General features: G+C 37.3%; 1 protein-coding gene across 5 annotated transcripts in view; it reads left to right on the forward strand.

Moving 5' to 3' along the window:
* lrrc9 (leucine rich repeat containing 9) overlaps positions 1–21,566 on the forward strand; it is a 32,917-nt gene that overhangs the window by 5,677 nt on the left and 5,674 nt on the right. For 2 of the 5 annotated variants that reach the window (XM_027999836.1, XM_027999835.1), the window contains exons 7-29: positions 1,366–1,548; positions 2,432–2,587; positions 3,671–3,873; positions 4,893–5,024; positions 5,464–5,643; positions 5,736–5,850; positions 7,091–7,226; positions 7,306–7,437; positions 7,515–7,642; positions 8,272–8,448; positions 8,529–8,648; positions 9,961–10,152; positions 10,256–10,381; positions 11,357–11,497; positions 12,213–12,390; positions 12,475–12,695; positions 13,587–13,709; positions 13,794–13,924; positions 14,010–14,115; positions 14,841–14,980; positions 15,878–16,014; positions 17,793–18,010; positions 19,816–19,884. In XM_027999836.1, coding sequence (XP_027855637.1) covers positions 1,366–1,548; positions 2,432–2,587; positions 3,671–3,873; positions 4,893–5,024; positions 5,464–5,643; positions 5,736–5,850; positions 7,091–7,226; positions 7,306–7,437; positions 7,515–7,642; positions 8,272–8,448; positions 8,529–8,648; positions 9,961–10,152; positions 10,256–10,381; positions 11,357–11,497; positions 12,213–12,390; positions 12,475–12,695; positions 13,587–13,709; positions 13,794–13,924; positions 14,010–14,115; positions 14,841–14,980; positions 15,878–16,014; positions 17,793–18,010; positions 19,816–19,884 — 3,444 coding nt within the window. The remainder of the gene's footprint in view (positions 1–1,365; positions 1,549–2,431; positions 2,588–3,670; positions 3,874–4,892; positions 5,025–5,463; positions 5,644–5,735; positions 5,851–7,090; positions 7,227–7,305; positions 7,438–7,514; positions 7,643–8,271; positions 8,449–8,528; positions 8,649–9,960; positions 10,153–10,255; positions 10,382–11,356; positions 11,498–12,212; positions 12,391–12,474; positions 12,696–13,586; positions 13,710–13,793; positions 13,925–14,009; positions 14,116–14,840; positions 14,981–15,877; positions 16,015–17,792; positions 18,011–19,815; positions 19,885–21,566) is intronic. The other 3 variants (XM_027999838.1, XM_027999839.1, XM_027999837.1) reach the window with 2 other exon arrangements.

A 21,566-nucleotide genomic window follows, 5' to 3' on the forward strand; every position in this document is an offset into this window, starting at 1 on the left:
AAGGTCATTTCGACAGAACGCAAATTTTTGTTGATCCTGATTCGATCGGCTTCACGCCGCAGCTCTTTTCTCGATACTCACCTTTTCTCCTGCTCCAGCTTCGCTTGCAGGAATGTAATTATTGTCTCTGACTGTGCAGAGGCAAGTTTAATAACTGCGGGGTCAAAGCAAACCTTTTTTCAGCTCAGTGTGGCATCTTTTTTTCACCGCAGACTCCAAGAATGTCTTTTTGCGTCTAACAGCATCTCTCTGATATTTAGACTTGAGTTTCCAGTGTGCATCCAGCAAAACAGAGGCTACATACTGGTTCCATTGATCAAAAACATTGATTTTAAAAGCATGCTTGTACAGTATTTAAAATTACATCTGTTAAATACCAGCAGCCATTTTAATGTATCATTTTTTCGCGCATTGGTTAAGCTTGTCCACATATTTTCTTATTGTTGGTTTGGAAGCCATGGGTCCGCTATCTATTGCGCATGCGTGCTAAGATGGTGCGGATCACTTCCGGTGCAGACTTATGGGAACTATGTATAAGATCAAGGACAAACGGACTAAAAAACAGTTTTTACCAAGAGTTGTTGTTTTACTGAACACAGCAAATTCACCTAAAAACTGATCTGTATTTATTTATTTACTTATAAATTTATTCTTAACATCCCAGTTGTTCTGAACCACAGAACAACTGAGTAGCTATTTTTAAAATTTCGCTGTGCTTTATTTTGCTCAGTGGCATTAAAAGGAATTCTAACTCTGATTTATTGTTTTGTTGAGTCATTTCCCATGGGCACTGGTCCGTTACCTAGTGATGTGGAAAAATTACAATTAGGTCACACCTGCTAGTTGTATTGCTATATGTTTATTCTAAGTTCTGCATATTCCCACCAAGTTAAAGCTGTTTTGGTTACTTGCACAAGGTTGTACGTTGTTTTTCCCCAGCTGCATGGGAACCAGTCTGATTCCCAGGCTTTGGATCCCTTATCTCTTTGTACAAAACTCATGTGTTGTCTCTGCCTGGCAGAGCTTTCCGTTTCAGACTTGCTTCATTATTGACTGTCCTGTGAGCTCTCTGAGTTGTGCACAATTCATGAATAAACCTGATTGAGTGATTTTACCTGAACAGTGCTTGGAAATAGTTTATTTTCCACGACACCTAGCAACCCAAGCAGAACTCCAGCATGTTCGGTCAACTGGTTTAGAAGAGGCCCTAAAAAACTAGACAGAATAAAATCTCTTCATCTAAAAATTATTTTGTGCAAAAAACGTAAGGAAGATGTTTTGTGTAGGTCACCTTTAAGAACAAACCAACCTGATGGAGAACAAAAGTCTCATCTTCTATGTGGTCTTTGTGTTTTGCTCCAACAGGAACTGACCCACCTGGCCCGTTTGCCCCGTCTGAAAGAGCTAGCTCTGAACGACCCCACTTCGGCTTCGAACCCTGTGTGTCAGCTGTGCAACTACAGTATACACATCCTTTATCACTTGCCGGGCCTGGAGCGACTAGACACCTGGGATGTCTCCTGCAAACAAATCAAGGATGCTGCTGAGGTATTAAGACGGAAAGACGTCAACCGATCTGTTGGTGGGTTGATGGGGTTGCGATTTAGCGTGTAAACATGGTTGATGAAACCATAAACTGGAAACCAAACATCGGCAATTTAAAGATGAACATATCAAAGAAAATATATATAAAATGTAAGACTCATTGAATGATGGAGCATTGTTGATTAAACACAATTCACAGATTGTTTCCCATCTGAAACGATTAATCGGATTAATCGTGATTAATTATTGAAATAATTATGAACTCATTTTTTTATTGATTAATTGTTAACTGAGGTAATTGTTAAGAAAAGGCAATTTGCTTAAAGAACAACACAGTCTTAGCAGTAATTATTTAATCCAAAAATGTTTTTAAAAATTCATACATTTAGCATTAAAATAACCTTTGTCTGTGAATATGTTCTACCCAGAGCTCCAAAAGTGGTATTTAGGACCAAAAAAAATTATATTAATAACCTTTTAGTATCCAATTATTATTCAGTTGTAACAGATCAGCCCCACATTGTATTGATATTAGGTCAAACAGAAAGGTTTCTGTTCAAATGTTGATGTTGAAAGTATTTTTTTATTATTGCATTTTAGGCAATGAGATGTTTATTTTCTTGTTTGAAAAAGAAATTAAATTATTTCTTTTGTATTTCTAATATTATATAAATAGTCCTAAGTGGTTAAATAAAGGAATTGATGAACATGCCAAATTTTTTTTCAGATTAATCGATTGCCAAAATAACCATTAGTCACAGCACTGTGTGGATATAATGTAGCGTTTATTGCTATAATCTTCAACTGATGAGAGGCAAAACATTTTATTTATTTAATTGACGCACATTTTATTGTTATTTTTTATTTTTGCCTCTTTCCTCTGAAGTCTGCAGTTATGAAGAAACTGATGTACTACAACATGCGTGTTCGCCTTGCTCAAAGGAACCTGAGAGAGACCCAGGTTGCTCTACAGGAAAGGAAGAAATGTTTGATGAAGCTGCCTGAGGAATGCATCCGGACTCTCAGTCACACCCTCAAAAGTGTAAGCACTGCTTGCTAAATAATGTTAAATAATTATTTACCTGTAGGTCAGTTTCATCTGACCTACAGGTGAAATGAATCATCTGGTTCCACTGATCTGAGCTGTTTCCACTTGTATTTCTGAAATCTTTCTTATTCAAGTTATATTTGTCTCACATCACGATTTATATGATGATTTGAAGCAAATATATGTCACAAAAATGCAAAATCTGTAAATAAGTGATAAATTAATTTGATCAATTTGTCACATTTTTGGGTTTTTGAAGATTTAATTTTTGGAAAATCTGGACTTTTTTTCACCAATGCATTTCTTGGTTTTCCGTAGTTCAGACGCCAGAGGGCCCAGGACGGCCATCTTGTTTTACGGTTTCTATATATTTGGATTTTGAATTCAGGTCATTTTAAATCATGAGAATCATGTCGTAATGTTTCAAGAATGAATTTGTACAACAGTAGAGTTGAAATAATACGAGAACAAAGTCAAAATATTACCAGAATAGAATCATAACACTAGGAGAATTAAGTAATATTTTTATGAGAATTCCTACACGAGAAATAACAAAAAAATAAAATGAGGAATGCTGAGCATTTTGTGAGTTTTACAGGTTTTACAGATAAGGGAATATTAAATCTTTTAACACATAATCAGCATCAAAGTATTATCAGTAGCAGGATTTTGAAACGATTGAGCAAATAAATGTATATTTTGAAGACAGAACCACATGAAATGATCTGAATATGTTAGATCGTGATAACTTTATCAAAGCTTTCTCTTTAATATGACTTTTTCTTGTAATTTCAATACGTTCTGATAAAATTGTCTTTACTCTTAGTATAATGACTATTTTCTCGTAATTTAACAAAAATTCTCGATTTCATTAGCACGGCCCTAATTCTCCGTTGTACAACTCGTTTAAGGGATGAGTGAAATAAAAGCTGTCATTTGCAATTTCTTTTAAAAAAAAGAAAGGTAGAGAAAAGGCCAGATTAAAACTGTAAATTGGATCTGGTGTGGGGAAAAAAGATTTTATTTTTAAGCACTATAGTAATAAGTTATTTTCACCGCACTGTGTGTCATTTTTAGCTTGAACATGAACTCTCCATGATGCCACAAAGTCCTAAGAGTCCTGGCAGTAGGATGGAGACTGAATCGGAAGGAGGAAACGTGAAGGAAGACGCTCTCACTAAAGGAGCAAACCTGGACGTTAACAGCGTGGAGCGCAAAATACTGCTGAAGATAGAAGCACTGAGGGAAAGACTGCAGCGATGGACCAGGAGGATGGATGAGTAAAAGGCTACGTTTCCATCAAACAAAACACTGCGCAAATTGAAATTACGAAAATGAATTAGCTTAATGGAAACACGCCAATTTCGGGAAAAAAAACTCACGTTTTTCGGTAAAAGGTTTTTACCCTAGGATGAGGTGGTTTTTCAGCCGTGTCGAAATTATTTTTTGCATCACACGAATGATGTGACGTCAGGATGTCACTGCTTCTTCTCTTTCTCCATCTTAGCCGTTGGCAAGCAACCTTTAGACGTGCATTACCGCCATCTACTGGAATGGAGTGTGGACCGACTTGCTATATATTACACAGATTTTAAAATTAACAAAATAATAATAATAATAAAACTACTGTATATCCTCTATCAATTTCGTCTTCATAAGGTAGGATGTCACTACCGGCGAAAACCACAAAGAAGAAGACAGGAAGTAGTAGGAGGAAGATGAATTTTTTCCCCGGACAATGTCTAGCTGGCTCCCGGAGCTCTCACGGCATCGCACCGTTCATAAAAAGTTGTGTCATACTAAAAATAGCTCTTCTGGCCAAGAGGCCAAAATGGAGACTGAATCGGACGGACGTTAAAATGGCGTTTCTTTGAAACGCCGCATACGTAGCCGCTCCCAAATATAAGGGGCTTTTCACTCCAACGGCTGAATAAGATGCTAACGTCTCCTCTGAAGGCTAATGGCGGTAAGGGACATTCAAACGTTGCTTGCCAGAAGAAGAAGATGGCTGATAGATGATGAGCGCTACCGCCATGGCTGATTTATGGATATAACCTCATGTAAATGTTTACAGATGCCATGATTTTCAGTTACAAGCGTGTTTACTTGTGATTTTATTTAATTTCTTATGTAATGGAAACACCGCAGTTTTTCGACATTAGCGGAATACAGATAAAGAAGTGCGCACCGTTGTAATTAAACGTAACTGCTGTGGTTATCGGGCGGGAACGTTTTAGATTAGAACATGCAACCTTTTCCAGGCATGAATAACAATGGCTGTTTTTGTGTGTGTGCTTAGGGTTCAGGCCTGGTATGAGCAGGAACTGATCCAAGTCACAAAGCAGACAGATTATTTGGTTCAGTTTTTGTTGGTGGAGCTGGAAAGTGTTGGAAATATTCGTTTGGAGGAGGGCTGCCCCATAGACTCATGGTACGGGTGTAGATCTTCATAAACAAGATTCTCACTGCAAAAACACAAAATCTTACCAAGTATTGTGGTGTAGTTTCTAGTGCAAATATCTTATTAGTACACTTGAAATAAGACAAAATTAGCTGACAAGTAACTTTTGAGACTTGTTTTAAGTCTGCAATTCCTTAATATTGATGGAAAAGTTTACTGGCAGATTATTTAACCCTATAACATGGGGAAAATGTCTGATTATAAATGAAATAATCTGCCAGTGAAACGTAGTACTTTTTCATCAACATTAAGGAATTATTTACTAAATACAAGGGTGTATTAAATTGTTTTGTCCTTTTTTAAGTGTAGTAACATAGGCCAAGACAGACTAGAATATGATTTTGTTTTTGCAGTAGGCCAAAGCTGCACAGAGCAGATAAAAGCTTGTTTTATGTTTTCAAACCAACAGGTACACTTCCTGTCGCAACCTACTGCTCTCCCGCTTCTCTCCATCCGATTACGCGAGCTTTAGGATCGCAGACATAAAGATTAACAGGGTTTTCCGCATCCACAATAGCGCTTTGAGGCTTCGCTTTGAAGACAAACTTCACAGCCTTCTTTCCACAGAAGAATCCGTTGTCGTCTTACAGTGAGTAAAGAAAATGACAGCGTAATGCCTTTTAAAGCCTCTGCATGTCTACACTTCACGCTGTGGAACAAAAGCATGTTTTTTTTAAACAGGAACTGCAGACGTCGACTGGAATATTTATTCTATGTAACTGGCCCTGAAACAAGTGAGATCAAGGAAACTTTGTGTATTTTAGAGGAGGGTTTCAAAACCACAAACCAAATGAAGGTGAGCAAGCTGCTAGAAACACCTGACTGGTTTTGTTTGATACAGATTAATTACTATGAAAATTAAGCATGCAGTGTTTTATCAAAATGTTCTTTACCATTGATTTTGTTTTGCACCATGTCACTACTACAAAACTTAATGTATTCAGAGCAAAAAACCAAAGTTTTATCAAGTATTTTTGTCCAGTTTTTTGTGCAAATATCTTAGTAGAGTTGAAATGATACAGAACTAACTTATAAGTAATTTTTCTGAAAATTATAGGAGTTTATCTTAAGTAAATAATTCCTTAATGTTGATAAAATGGTTCCACTGGCATATTTGTTTGACGTGTAAGGCATTTTTCCAACTTTACAAATCAAATAATCTGCCAGTGGATATTTATTTATTTATTTGTTTGTTTATTTGTTTATTTATTTCAAACAGACAAAAGCAAAATCAAGAAAAAAGAAAATAAGTTAAAACAAATTATCATACCCAATTGACATGCAATTTTATTAAGAAAGTATTGACTTAAAACAAGCACCTACTGTATATCTTACTGAAATCTTACTGTATGTTTTCTTGTATTTCAAGTTTACTAATGGTTCTAGGACATTTTTATGTATCATATAAAATTCCAATAAAAACTAAGGCTTCAACTAGCAAATTGATTAAAATAATCAATTATTTTAGTAATTGATTATTCTGATGATTAATCAATTAATTGGACAAAAAAGCACATTCTATAATATTAGAAGTACATTAAAATATACAAATTAACAAATAATTAAATTTCTCTTTTAAATCATAAATATTTTGTTGCCTAAAATGCAATAACAGTTGATTATTTGTAGCAAAGGCTGCATCTGCTGCTAAAAAATAAAATATTTCTAAATATCAACATGTGAGATTTAATTAAACTGTTGTTGTTCTTTCAGCAAATGGCCTTTTTTTGAGTTTACGATTAATCAATTCATCACGATTAATCAGATTAATCGTTTCAACCCTAATAAAAGTGAAGAATTTTAAGGAGCAAATATTTTCATAGGGGACTGTAAATTAATTTATTTTGCTTCAGTTGATTTACTATTTTAAAAATAGTAATATATAAAAAGATCATGTCTTCAGAGCTCAAATCAATGACCACTTAGAATAGATAAAAGCTTTTCTTAACACTCTTGTGCAAAGAAGCAAAGTGTCAGTTTCTTTATTATTACTTTTCAGTCTAGTGTTGATTAATTGTGTATTTCTGTGTTTCCAGGGTTTAGAAAGAAAGGCTGCTGTCTCTTTATCCAACAGTTTAGCTGTCTCTGAACAACCCAGAATCCAGTTTTTGCTGCAGCAGGCCAGCCAATGTGACTCCAAGCAAATGTCAGATAAAATCCCTTTCAGACACGGTGAGACAGTTTTATTTAAATTACCTGGTTCCTCCTCTCTCCGTGCTTTAAATGCTGAAGTTTTATGGTTCCCCTGCAGGCCATGTTATTGTCTGTAAGGTGTTTGTGGGTAACAGCCTGCCTAATCCTGGTGAACTGGGAAACGGCTTTCCCAACGTCTACTCTGTGTACCAATACTTGGACCCCATGGGCAGCTCTGCAGGAAGCGATGGTATTCCCTGAACCCAGCTCAGAGTTTACGTTTGCAGCCGGTCAGTTTCTGTGGATCTCTTTGTGTTTGTTCCTTAGAGAGACCACAGTCAGCGAGAATGCCTCGGAGCGCTGAGGGTGGGCCCCACCACCGAAGGCAGTGGTTTGTATTTGACCATGAGCTCATCCTGCCAGAGTACGTCATACACTTTGAATATATCACTACGGTAATTTGAGTCTTTGTTTCCTGACTTATCTTTGTACAATTGAAAAGCCTCTGACATCACTCTGGTTGGATATTTAAGCTCTCTACACTGCAAAAACTTGTCTAGTTTCTAGTGCAAATATCGTTGCCCACTTGAAATAAGACAAAGCTAACTTAGAAGTAACATTTCAGCAAGATACAGGAGCTTGTTTTAAGTCAGTAACTCCTTAATATGGATGAAAAAGTTCTAGTTCCTTTGGCAGATGATTACACTTATGGGGAAAATGTCATGTTATAAGTGAATTTATCTGCCAATGGAGCTAGCTAAAAGCAGTCGAGATGCAATTTGCCAACATCCATTAATCAAATAATAGTGTGGATGTCAAGATCTATAATTTTTATTCTGTTTGGAACAGTAATTCAAACGTGAGAGCACAAATTTTGTTTTTGAACATCTCTGCTGTTGCATATTATAAAATCCAAAATGTCTAAAATATATTTGGCCCAAATCAGCTGCATGATTACTAAATTAATCTCAAACATGTCATTAAAGCTCAGCAATACATAAAAATAAATGTATGTCTTTTGTTTTACTGTTAAAGTCTGCATTGACCAACAGTTCTGTACCTGAACATGTTGATGGGTTATTAGAACAGAGAAGACTTGAGCCGCTGTGGACAGAGGGATGTTTCTCTTTCTGAAGACGCCACCGCGGACGTCGCCGCCCTCAGCATGGATCCCATGCTGAAGCCGCAGCCAAAACTGTTGAGCCTTGATGAGAGAACCCTGCTGAGTGTGGCCAGAGCGAACATCCTCAGTCAGATCACTGTAATGCCTCTGTGTTTGAAGGTGTTTAGCTCTTTTCACATCCCTCTCAGTGATCCGTCACTGCTGTGTTGAATCTGCAGGTCCTCAACCTTCATGGTAACAGTCTGAGTAAAATCAAAGAGATTTCCAGCCTCTCAGCTCTGAGACATCTCACCATCAGCTTTAATAAGTTCACACGCCTTGATGACATCTCTCACATGGTAAACATAGTCGTATAAAATCAATGTAATAGTGTGTTTAGGGTCGACCAAATTGCAGCAGTTTTATGAGAAACATTTAGAGGGTTGTCACACCTGATAGTTCGGTGGACTCGGTTTGATTGGAGACCAAAATTGCAACATTTCTTACAGTTTCAGCTGGTGTGGTTCGCTTTCACACCACACTGTTGAACAATCCAAACTTATTGAAAAACCTGTTCACCTCCTTGTCTGTGGTGGCGCTGCGGCAAGAACCACTGAAGGAAATGACACAGAAACCTCCGAAGAAGACATGAGGATAACTTTCGTTTTCACGATATGTAAACAAAAATGGGGTAGCGCCAAATTTTAGTGTTTGGAGGATTTCTCTTTTGTCTTTGGCAAAAGACCACAAGGCATTTCTCCTGCAAGGGCTAGCCTCATGCATTTTAAGATGTATTTACCCTGCACTGTTTTCCATCTCTGGCGTTTTCGTAGTTCGAATGCATGTGTGTCTCGGTTCGGTTGACGTGAACCGAACCGAGACCAAGGTTTGTAGTTGGACCAGAGTTCACTTTTTTGGTCCACATCATAGTTAGGCGTTCACAGCTCCCTTAACAAACCAGACGTTCTAGACAAACTAAAGTTTGATTACAGTGAACTAAACAGGGCTGGTGTGAAGGTCTGCCCTGTTTAGTTTGCCTCTAGTTTGTTTGTTTAGAAAGTCTGGTTCAGTTGGGGAACCAAACGCATCAGAATTTTCACCAATCGAACTGATGCACACCATAAGAGTGAAATCTGATCCGCCTACAAACCCAGGTTTGAAGTGAACTCTGGCATGGTTCGAATGCATATGTGAATGCCAAGCAGACCGCAGATCGCTCCAAAAGCAGGAAGTGTACTGCAGTGCAGGGCATTCTGGGTAAATACAAACAAGATAAATGTGTGAATCTAGCGCTAGCAGGAGAAATGACTCGTGTTTTTTTACCAAACACAAAAGAGAAATCCTACAAATGCTAAAATCTCACGCCACTCCATTTTTTGTTTACATTCTTTGAAGAAGGAAGTTGTGCTCATGTGTACTTCAGAGGTTTTCGTGTCATTTATTGCAGTGGTTCTTGGTGCAGCGCCACCACAGGCGAGGATGGGAACAGATTTTTCCAAAGGTTTGGTTTGTTGGACACTGGACAGAGTGAAAGTGAACTGCACCAGCTGGAAATGTAACAAATGTTGCAACTTTGGTTCCCAATCACTGGACTACTGGACTATCATGTGTGAAAACACCCCAGAAACTCTGGAGGCTGAACTAATTAAAACTTGTCGCTTGTTTCCTCAGTCCAACCTGGAGGTTTTGGATGCTAGTTTTAATGAGCTGGTGACTCTGGAGGGGCTGCAGAGTTTAGGGCAGCTCCGAGAGCTCGACATCAGCTGGAATAAGTTGACCAAAGTCCGAGAAGACACGGCTGTGTTGCGGAAACACACTCCTGCTTTACAGAAACTGGACACCAGATATAATCCGTGGACCAAGGTGCAGAGCAGGATGAAAAGCTTAATGTCACACGCAGCATGTGAGAAGTAAAGCACTCCAAGATTTAAAGAATGTGTGAATGTTTTTTTTTTTTAATCTCCAGCCAGAGGTGGTCAAAATGACCGTACTGCTCCGTGTTGCAACCCTTACACACCTCAATGGAGTGATGGTAACAGAAGAAGAGGCAGGGGAAGCTTGTCACATGGTTGCTGACGTCAAAATTAGCCAGGTAAAGATTTTGTGGCCCTTTTTTTGTGTGAGGGCAGCAAAATATTTATCAATTTAAAACAAATTTAGGTTTCGCTACATCTTTAGTTTGTTGCAACACTTTAAAACAACATGAATCTCATCGTTAACTTTGATTTCTATGCACATCTTGGAAGTTGTTCCAATATAAAATGAGATCATATTCAACATATGGCAGCAATGAGGATAGTTCTTCTACATGTAGGCAGTGAAAAGATATTTTCCTCCATTTATCCCACATGTTTCAGATCACCAGGCTAATTCCAATATCAGACAAAGAACCTAAAAATGATATTATTTCTTACGGGAACAAAAGTCATCTTGAGCAACCTGGTTATATCTGAGGATGATGATTAAAGGGGAACTATTATGCAAATTTCACATTTTGCATGTTTTATACTTCCATTTGGGTCTGTACTCCTAAAAACAGCTCAAGCACTTAAAGCTTCACTTTTTTTGGAAATATGTAATATATATATATATTTTTGGTGTCTGGAAAATTAACCATTTCAAAAATCTTAATGTTTTTTAAATGCGCCATGAAGCTAAAACTGCCATTTGAAGAGTTCTTTGTAAAACATATTTACAGATAAAGATTTATTTGTGAAAATGCAAATTATTTTGTACAGCTTTGACTTCAGTACTACAACTTATTTACTTACTATAAGCATGTTATTTTAGCAATTGTCCTTTGTTGAATCTGTATATTCCAGTTAACAATTAGTTGATTACTAGATTAGTTGATTATTATTTCAATAATAGATTTATCACGATTAATCCTATTTATCGTTTCAGCTCTTCTTTGTAGTTGTGTAGTGTTTATAGATATAGAATGATTATTCTGCAGAAATAACAGTCTGTCATTGCTCTGGTCGAGTTGCTGTAAGGTTCCTGTATGATGAGAGCAAACGTGAAGGAGCGGCGGTACTGTTTTTAGACTTGCTGGCTATGCTTCTAGGCTGCCCTTCTGGCCCAGTCCCGTACCAACAGTGAACGTCCTCGATGCCTCAGCCTGCTGTCGACTGCTCAGCTCCTTTCCAGTTTGGGTCCGGCTCCCTGGGGTCCCGGCAGAGAACTGGAGTCCGACTGGATAGCAAAGGTAAGATGCAGCAAGAGAACTTCATTTTCAGAGAGTTATTCCAAATATGCATCTGTAAAAGTTCAAGTTTAGTTAGTGGTGGGATGCCACAGTTCTTGGTCCTCCAAGCCATTAAGTTGTGTTCAGCTTGGCCTCTCGGGTAAAATATACAGTTGGAATCAGATATTTACATACTTTGAATAAAAAGAGACCATTTTTTTCCTCACCGTCTGAAGTTAAATCAGACTAAACTTTTCTTGTTTTAGATTAGTTAGAATCACCAAAATTATTTATTTTTGCTAAATGCCAGAAAGCTTGGCGTGAATTTTTTAGAAATCTTTTTGAATTATTTGAATTCAAAGTTTAGATACATTTGGTAATTTCAATAATTAATCGATTATTAAACTGTCTTTTCAACTGTATGACTTGAGTCAAATGTTTTGGGTTTCCTTCCACAAACGTCTAACAGGTAAACCAACACATTTGAGTTAATTTGAGTCACAAACTTTTGAATTCAAGTAAACCAGAAAAAAAGTTCTTGCTAAGTTTTCTGTCATTTAGGAAGTAGAAATAGTTTTGATAATTCTAACTAAGCTAAAACAAGAAATGTTTAGTTAGATTTAACTTCATTGAGAAATAAAAGATGAATGTGTTTCTTTATGTAAATTTCTAGTTTTATAAATATCTATATTTCATATGTCCTTTTATTTGCCTGTGGGCATCAATTTTTGAGCAGATCACAACCTTGAACTTTGACAACCAGAGACTTTTCAAACTGGTTAATCTGAGTAAGCTGCTGAACCTGCGGTGGGCCTCCTTCAACGACAACAACATCTCCAAACTCAGCGGCTTAGACACCTGCCTCAAGTTAGAGGAGCTCTCCATGAACAACAACAGCATCAGCTCACTCAATGGTTCCTCCCACTCTCAACATCACTTCCTCTGATCAGCTCAGACTCTGTACTTATATGTTTTTATTTTCCCTCCTGTTTATTTAGGCTTAGCAAGACTTCCATGCCTGAGAAAGCTGAGCATAGATGGGAACCATCTTTCCAGTCTGGACTGCCCGGTTCTGAACCAGCTGCCCGCTCTGACTCATCTCTCTGTTGAAAATAACTGCATCACTTCAACGAGTGGCATCAGGAGCGTTCGCTCTCTCCTTGAGCTCTATGCAGGAGGCAACCAGATTTCCACTTCGAGAGACATCTACTTTCTTAAAGTGAGGAAAAATAGTTTAAAATACAGGGATGTGGACAATTAACCGCCTACAATTAACTGTTGATTAATAATTTATTAGATTAAAATGACTTCCAATTGATTAACAACAGCCTTTTTCTATTAGACCTTCTTTTAATGTTGGATTTCAGCTGCCATCCAGCAGAGGGCGCCGCTGGTCATCTTTAAACGGAGTCAGACAGTCGACATGGAATTAAAGATGGCGGTGCCTTTATACCAAAACAAAAAATAGAAAACAGTCCAGACAGTCCTCTTTGAGATGAAAAATGCACTTTATGCGGTCCTTTCTTATAAATATAGACACTCGACAAACAGGTTTCACCTCAAAACGCCAATTCAGCAGAGGTGCTGCATGACGGAGCAGCGTCAGCAGATTATGAAAAATGTAGTCCGTTGTTATGGGATGAGTATGAAGGTGTATTAAGGGCCAGTGTAGATAGAAAATGGGAGCAAATTTCCACCAAAAAACAAAAACAATGTTTTTTAGATCAATCTAAAAATTTATGAGGGTTTTGTTTTGCAATCATCAACTGGTGGAGCTCAAACATTTCATTGTTTTTTTAAAATAGGATTTCTGACAATAATTTCAGAATTTTCAACTTTTGGAGCTGCAAAATTTCTGAGTTTTTTCTAGAACATTTCTGAGATTCTTCTCTAGATTTGTGAGGTTTTTTTGGTGGATATTTACTCCTTTTTTCTATCTACAATGTCCTTAATGCACCATTGTGCAGTCGGCACCAGAGAAAACGCAGGTTTTTAAGAAAATTGCCTATCTATTAGTAATTAGTCAACTAACACATCAATCTATAACTTGCATCCCTATTCAAATAATTAAATTATTATTGAGATGTCTAAACTCACTTTTTTCCTTTAGGCTTTGGAAAATCTAATCATCCTGGATCTTTATGGGAATCCCATAGCGGAGATACTGGAAAACTATCGAATATACGTTGTTTTCCATTTACCGTTCCTTAGAGCTCTGGATGGAACCGCAGTGGTATGCTCCAAAAACCCACAACTACCATATCATCTCACACCTTACAACAAGTTTTATACATTATTTTGTTTGTGTTTTCTGCAGGATTTAGGCGAGTGTGACAGTGCAAAGATGATGTTCAAGGGAAGAATGACCGCTGACTCTGTAGTGGAGAAGCTTGGTCACTCAAACTACAAAGAAATCACCCATCTGAGCCTGCAGTCCTGCTCCATCAAGTACGAATCTGAAACAGTCGAGTTTGACATTTTATTCACTCCCACAATGAATAAAGCTTTCAAACCGCCTTCCCCCGTCCCACAGGATGGTTGACCTGTGTCCAGACTTATTTGCCAACCTGTGCAGCATCAACTTGGAGCATAACAACCTCACATCCTTTTCAGGCCTTATCTACCTGCCCAACGTCAAAGTAAGAAAGCATACCGACTAGGCATGCAAGTTATTGATTAGTGAGTTGGTCTAAAGTTTGGTCTAAAGTTTATTGATCTTATTGTTTGACAAGCAAATAATTGATGGATGTCCATTTTCTTAAATGGATGTCAATGTGTCCATTTGACACATTGACGTCAAATGGACACATTGTTATATTCTGACAGTGTTTGTGTAAAAACCGACTGGATAAACAGGAAGTTATGTTGTTGTTTTTTATAAGTATTTATCAAATATAACAAAACTGAAACATCTGAAGTTGCTGTGTAGAAAAATAAAAGATTAACTATTTTTCTGCGTTAGCTCCTCCGCTTCTGTGTCATCACATCCTCTCATTCGTAACAGATCAGTAATTTTTGAATGAGAAGGTGACTTAAGGAGTTGGTCGAGTGTTTTATATCTCAAAATAGAGCCGCATAAATTGCATTTTGTATCCCAGATTGAACTCTGGACCGTTTCTCTTTCCCGTTCTGGTTTGGCCGCCATCTTTGTTAAGGCGTCACTGGCTCTACTTAAGGATGACCAGCGGCGCCCTCTGCTGGATGGCGGCCAAACTACAACAATGAAGAAGGTCTAAGCGGAATTTATTAGTTTATCGATTGGAACTAATTTTAATCTAAGTAACCATTAATCTAATTGCTTGAATCCTTAATACACACTCTTCACAATTTAATAAAGACATTTTTACTAACTCTTTTATAACAGATGCTGTATCTAAACCACAACCACATCAAGTCCATTCTGCCGAGGCAGAAGACTTTAGCTCTTCGGTCAAACAAACAGATTCTGCACAGCAAAGTCAACTCCAGTGGGTACGGCCAGCAGAACTCATCCAGACCTAACAGGTAATATGATAAAAACGCAAAATTAAAAGAAGTATATGACCATTTTTCCAACTTTTTCTTTTAGGTCTGCTGAAAAAAAGTCAACAATCACAAATCAGCTAAGAACACATGAAAAGTTGCCTAAAATTGAGGCAGCGTCTGTTCTTATATGAAGTCATTCATAAGTATTTTTGGTCTAGTTTTGTAACCAAATATCTTAATACACTTGGAATAAAACAAAACATATTTAGAAGTAACTTCTCACCAAGATATAGGAGCTTGTTTTACATCAATTATTCCTCAATATTGATTTTAAAGAAATCTATATTGATAAGTGAAAAAATTGTTTCACTTATCACAAGACATTTTTACTGTAAGTAAAATAATCTGCCAATGGAATCAGTACGTCAAAAAAAAAAAAATCTAGATTTTGGAATTATTTAATTAAAACAAGCTCCTATATATTGCTAAAAATGTACCTGGAAGTTAGTTTTGTCTTATTTCAAATTACATGACATATTTTCACCAGGAAATAGACAAACATACTTGGTAGGATTTTGTGTTTCTGCAGTTCAGAGGCGAGAAACAAACTATTTGTCTTTTACACACCATTAGAGGGCAGCCCTGACCAAACAATGCAGCCGCTATGTGTCACAGTACAGGCAGGTTTTCATGCATTTTAATACAAATATCAAACATTTAAAGTAATCTTTTAAATTTTATTTTACGTAAAATGTGAACATTTAAAAATGTGTTTTTATCAATATACAAGGAGATCTGTGAGAGTTGCTGCTTTGTTTGTTTGTCCTGTGATTGCTGAGAGTTTCATGCACCTGTAAGGCCTGTGCAGCTGAATGCAGCAGCAGGAGGCAGAATGAGGCCAGAGCTGCTAACTGGTTTTCTGTGACTGTCTTTAAGGCTTTCTGGGCCCTGCGGAAGGCTGGAACCGCTGATGGGGAGCCTGGAGGTGCTCCATTTGAGTCACAATGGCATCTCCAATATGGCCAATCTGGAGCTCAGCAGGCTCACCAATCTTAAAGCGCTTTTCCTCCAAGGTACGTATGGCTCAGGTTGCCCCCTTCCCGCTCACAGCGGTCAGGACGGGGTGAGCTGTAAAAGAGCAATACCTCCCATGGACCGCAGGCCAGCTGGATGACGGGTCACGAAGAAAAGAGAGACTGACTTTCTTTTCAACAGCTTTTGAAAGCTTTTGATTGTTTATGTGTTTTCTTTGCCCACCTTTGCGTTCTTATTTTCTGACTTATCTTGGAACATTTGCTTTTTAGCTTTTCTGTGATTTCAGTTGTTTTTGTTGTTTTACAGCTGCAGTTAACAAAGCTCTTCATACTATTTGTGTCCTCTAAAGTTTTTCTCCTTTTTCACTTTTAAATGTTTCTGATTGCCAAATGAATTTTAAAGTCAGACAAAGGTACACTGCGAAAACACAAAATCTTATCTTATTACACTTAAAAGAAGACAAAACTAACTTACAAGTCATTTTTCAGCAAGAAATAGTAACTTTTTCATCTATTTTAATTCTTTAAAATAGATGAAAAAGTGCTAGTTCTACTGGTAGATTATTTCATTTATAACAAGACATTTTTCCAATGTTAAAAGTGAACTAATCTCCCATATATGCAGCAAAAATGTTTTTAATTAGAGACTTTTTTACAGTGTAACTAGTACTTTTTCATCAATTTTAAGGAATTACTTACTCAAAACAAGCTTCTATATCTTGCAGAAAAGTTACTTGTAATTTAGTTTTCTCTTATTTCAAGTGTACTAAGATATTTCTACTAGCTAGACCAAAAATACTTGGTAAGACTGTGTTTTTGCAGTGTAGCTTGAGAAAAAACTAAATGATTTTATTTATTAATGAAAATATATATCCAAACCAGAACCTAATAACTGGTTGAGGCACCGTTGGAGCAACAACTGACATCCAGAACTTGAGTTTTTTCAAGCATGAACAGCATTTCAGTTACACTGAAGTCCAGACTTTAACTAAGTTGGTTCAGAATCTTGATTTTAAGCATTTCAGGGATGAACTGAACATTGTCCTGCTGCTTTAAACAAGTACGCTGGAGGTTATGCTTATTCTACATCAGGTTTTTCTGCTAGAGAACACAATTCACAGGAAATCGTCCCAGAGCATTACACTACTCCCACCGTGTTTGGAAGTCTGATGTTTTTCTGTAGTGCTCTGGTCGTTTTACACCCATGTAACATGATACACACCTTTCAAAAAGTCCTCCTTTTGTCTTAACAATCCACTGGATAGCTTCCCAAACTTTTCACTTTTTTATGGAAGTTGTAAAATGTTTTCTTTTTGGTCAGCAGTGGTTTTTGCCGACCCCAATGGGATAAGAGTGTAAGAAAATGGATGGTTTTTGCCTTGTAACTCTCCCATTGATAATATTTTTGCACAGTCACTATCTTGTTGTTTAATTATGTCCATGTTTTAAATTATGTTCTGGTTTCTCAGTTGGTAACACTAGCTGTGTTTCTAGGAAAATACACTCCAATTTTGAAAGAAAATCTCATGTTTTTTTATATAAAGTTGTTGAAGTTGTTTTTCAGCTGTAATGTAATAAATGTGTTTCACAAAACTGCAATGGAAATCTGAAGAATAAAGTCAGAATTCTCAGGTTAAATTCAGAATTAGGAGATTGAATTCAGAATTTTGAGATAAAAGTCAGAATTCCAAAATTGAAGTCAAAATTCTGAGAAAAAAATGTTAATTTCTTTTCTCTTTTGTTCAGTGACACTAGTAGATAAGGTAATCACAATACTTCCTTACTTTCTGCACTTTATGTATTTTTCTATTATTCAGACAATGAAATCAGGCAAGTGGAGGGTTTGGAGAAACTCTACAGGCTCAAGGAACTCGTGTTGGACAGAAACCGGATTAAATCGCTTTCCAAGGACTCGTTCATTAGCTACAACTCCCTGCAGGAGCTGCGCCTCGCCGAGAACCGCATCCGGGAGCTGAACCACTTCGGTACGCTGACGAAGCTGCACAAACTCTTCCTCAACGTGAACAAGCTGCAGGTATTTTATCGTTTAGGAGAATTCAAATGAAACCGCAGATCCAATCTAAAAAGAGATTGCTTGAGTTTCTAAAGGAAGGTCACAGTCACCTTTTGATTTACCAACTTTTTCCTGATTGCTTTACATGTGTCAGATGTTTCAGAATGCATTTTATTCAGTATTACTTTTTTCTGCATTTGCAAAGTAGGCATAAAGTATAGTAATCATGAGCCATTACCACCCACTGTGGTATGCAAGGGGTAGTATTAAGGAGAATCAAGTTTGATTGAAGGTCATGGCGGTGCGTATGAAGGCAGAGAGGAACAATCAGGACAACGTGTAATCAGCTGCTCAGCCTGCAGCTCCTCACCCAGGGGGAGTGATTTGCACTTTTGTTGCCTCTTTCTTTCTCCCCCTCACTTCCTTAATGTTTTCCTGCATTCAATTAAGACATAAAACACAGCAATCATCCCGGAGCATCGGCGCTCGCCGTGGGGGGTGTCGAGTCGCGGCAAAAAACCGGGAATCAAAGACGGCCCCCCGCCCCTCCGCGGCGCGCTGCGTGCCCAAATTCCCATGAGATTAACGCGAGCTCACATGTGTAATCTCTTCCATCCTCTATCCTCCTAAATTCTGAAAGGTTCTGCCCTCATGCATGCATACATACAACTCCATTATCGGCACCGCAGGCTGCAGCCAAAGAGGAGACGAGGTTAAATCGGAGCTGTGGAAAACGCAGCAAAAATCTTTCCAACTATTTCTGCCTAGATTCTACTGCAAAAATATTAGTGCACTTGAAATAAAACAAAACTGACAACTAACTTTTCAACAAGATGCAGAAGCTTGTTTTAAGTCAGCAAATCATTAATATTGATGAAAAAATACTAGTTACACTTTCAGAGTATTTCACTTGCATCATGAGAAAATTGTCTTGTTACAAGTGAAATAATCTAATCAATATTAAGAAATTATTAACTTAAGTTAGTTAGTTATTTTTGTCTTATTTCAAGTGTTCTGAGACATTTATACTAGAAACTACAGTAAAAGTATTTAGTAAGATTTTGCTTTTTTTGCAGTGAAGGAAAAACTTAGAATAATAGTTCACTGCAAAAACATGAAATCATACCAAGTATTTTTGCTGTAGTTTATAATACAAATATGTCAGTACACCTAAAATAAGACAAAAATAACTAATGAGTAACTTTTCAGCAAGAAATAGGAGCTTGTTTCAAGTCAGTTCATTAACATTGACGAAAAAGTAATAGTTTCTCTGCAGATTATTTCATTTGTAACATAAGGAAAGTGTCTTATTTGTGAAATAATCAGCAAGTGGAACTAGTATGTTTTTAGAATCAATATTAAGGAATTAATGACTTAAAGCAAGCTCCTATATGTTGCTGAAAACATTTCAGCAACATATAATTTATTTCAAGTGAACTAAAATATTTGCACAAGAAACTAAGCAAAAATACTTGGTAAGATTTTGTGTTTTTGCAGTGTTACCCCTGATGTCATTGATTTTGTGAAGTGCACCAGTTCCTCCTACACATCATGACGCTACCACTCCCGTACTTTACAACTGGGGTGCAAGTTTCCGTTTTTTACCTCTGAATGTAACGATGGTCATTCTAGTCAACTAATAGTTTTAGTTTCACCAAACCACTGGACATGTCTTCATGCAAAATGTAAGCTAGCTTAGCTAATTATGTCTCATTTCAAGTGTACTAAGATATTTTCACTAGAAACTTGAATGGAAATACTTGGTAATATTTGGTGTTTTTGCAGTGAAGGAGAAACTTAGTTGTTGTTTCTTTACTTTTTCGCAGGACATCACAGAACTCCACAAATTAGGGGCTCTTCCCTGCCTGACCGAACTCTCTGTAACTGGAAATCCTGTAAGTTTTACTGAGTTTTAGATTGTCCATTAAACCAAATCAGGTTTTATGAAGAACTAGAGTTTTTTTCCTCCACTGGGACGAGCTTTTAGTGACATGAATCCACAGTCTGCCGGGCAGAGGACACTTTGAAGTAGGACTGGGTGATAAATTCAATTAATAAAATTGTTGGTTTTAGATTTAATTTTCATGAATTCACTCTTTGGGTTTCTATAGTTCAAAGTGACGTCAACATACCCAGGGCGGCCATCTTGTTTAACAGACGTCTTTTACAATGCTATGATGGCTTATTAGTGCCAGTCTAAAACTTTTTTTTTTAAATTACGAGAGTAAAGTCATATATTACAGTAATACAGTTGAAATAATGCGAGAATAAAGTTGTAATATAGGGAAAATGAAGTTGTAATTTTATGAGAACCAGGCCTGTTACAATAAGCAATAAATTAATTAATCGCATGATGAATTAAAACAAACTCAATAATTTCCATTTGCATGATTTATTGTTTTTCTCTTTTTCTTCCAAAAACTGGATAATAAAACAAAGTGATTTGGTCTCAACTAGCTCTTTTTCTGACGAACATTTTTGATTACAGACACCTTATAATTAATTGTATTTGTTGTTTCTGTTGTTTTTTTTATTTTTATTTTGGATACTTAAAACGTCTTCCAGTTCCAGTGTTAAATATTTCTTAGAATTTAAAGTTTATTGATCTTTGAGAATGTTTCTTGTGTTGTTACCATTGTATTGCTTGAAAATTGTCTCATAACAATATTATTGTTTAACTTCTGGGACAATTTATTATCCAGCAAAATTTGTTATTGTGACAGACCTATTTATGAAAACATCAACACAAAAAATAACAAAAAATTAATTATCCAAGCTTTTTTCTCATTGAAATGAATTTTTCTCGTAATTTTAAGACTCTTCTGGTAAAATTGCGTCTTTATTCTGCTAATGCTATGACTATATTCTCTTAATTAAACAATAATAATCGTACTGTCACAATTATTACACTCCATCATACAACTCACTGAAATGAAAGCCACTTTTTAAAATTTATTTTTTATAAGAGAGCGAGAAAAAGAAATGTTACTATTTTTTTTTTTTTACCCCTCCAGGGGGTCTTTGTGGGCTCTAGTGTCCCTTATATGACAGTAGGCTGACAGGAAAGGGGGAGGGAGAGGGGGGAAGACATGCGGCAAATATCGTCAGGTCCGGGAGTCGAACCTGCGACAGCTGTGTCAAAGACTCAAGGCCTCCAAACGTGGGTCGTAGGCGTAGGGTCGCGCTATCCCCTACGCCACCACGGCACGCCCTTTATTCTATTTTTAAGCCGTATCGTCCAGCCTTACTTTGAACTCTTTGACTCACAAACAAATTATCTAAAACATGGTTTACAAGCTCGGTTTCTCACGACCAAAATCCCACACTCTAAATTAAGTGATTACAGGATGGGCCGTCTGCTGCGCCTCAAACCGCCTGGCATCAGAGACCAAATGCTTCGGCACCATCACCCATCTGGAGTCTGCAGCTCCAGTCCGCTGTTCTCCAAACTCAGCTGTGCCAGCTTTGACCCCATTCCCTTTCTCTCCTCACGGGGTGTTGCTGCTGCCAGAATCATCTCAGGAGACGCAGTTCCCTGCTCCTTTCCATGCATGTCTGGTAGCATGCAGCAGCAGCG

The sequence above is a fragment of the Xiphophorus couchianus genome, chromosome 19, assembly GCF_001444195.1.
Source record: "Xiphophorus couchianus chromosome 19, X_couchianus-1.0, whole genome shotgun sequence".
In the NCBI taxonomy this organism is placed as follows: domain Eukaryota; kingdom Metazoa; phylum Chordata; class Actinopteri; order Cyprinodontiformes; family Poeciliidae; genus Xiphophorus; species Xiphophorus couchianus.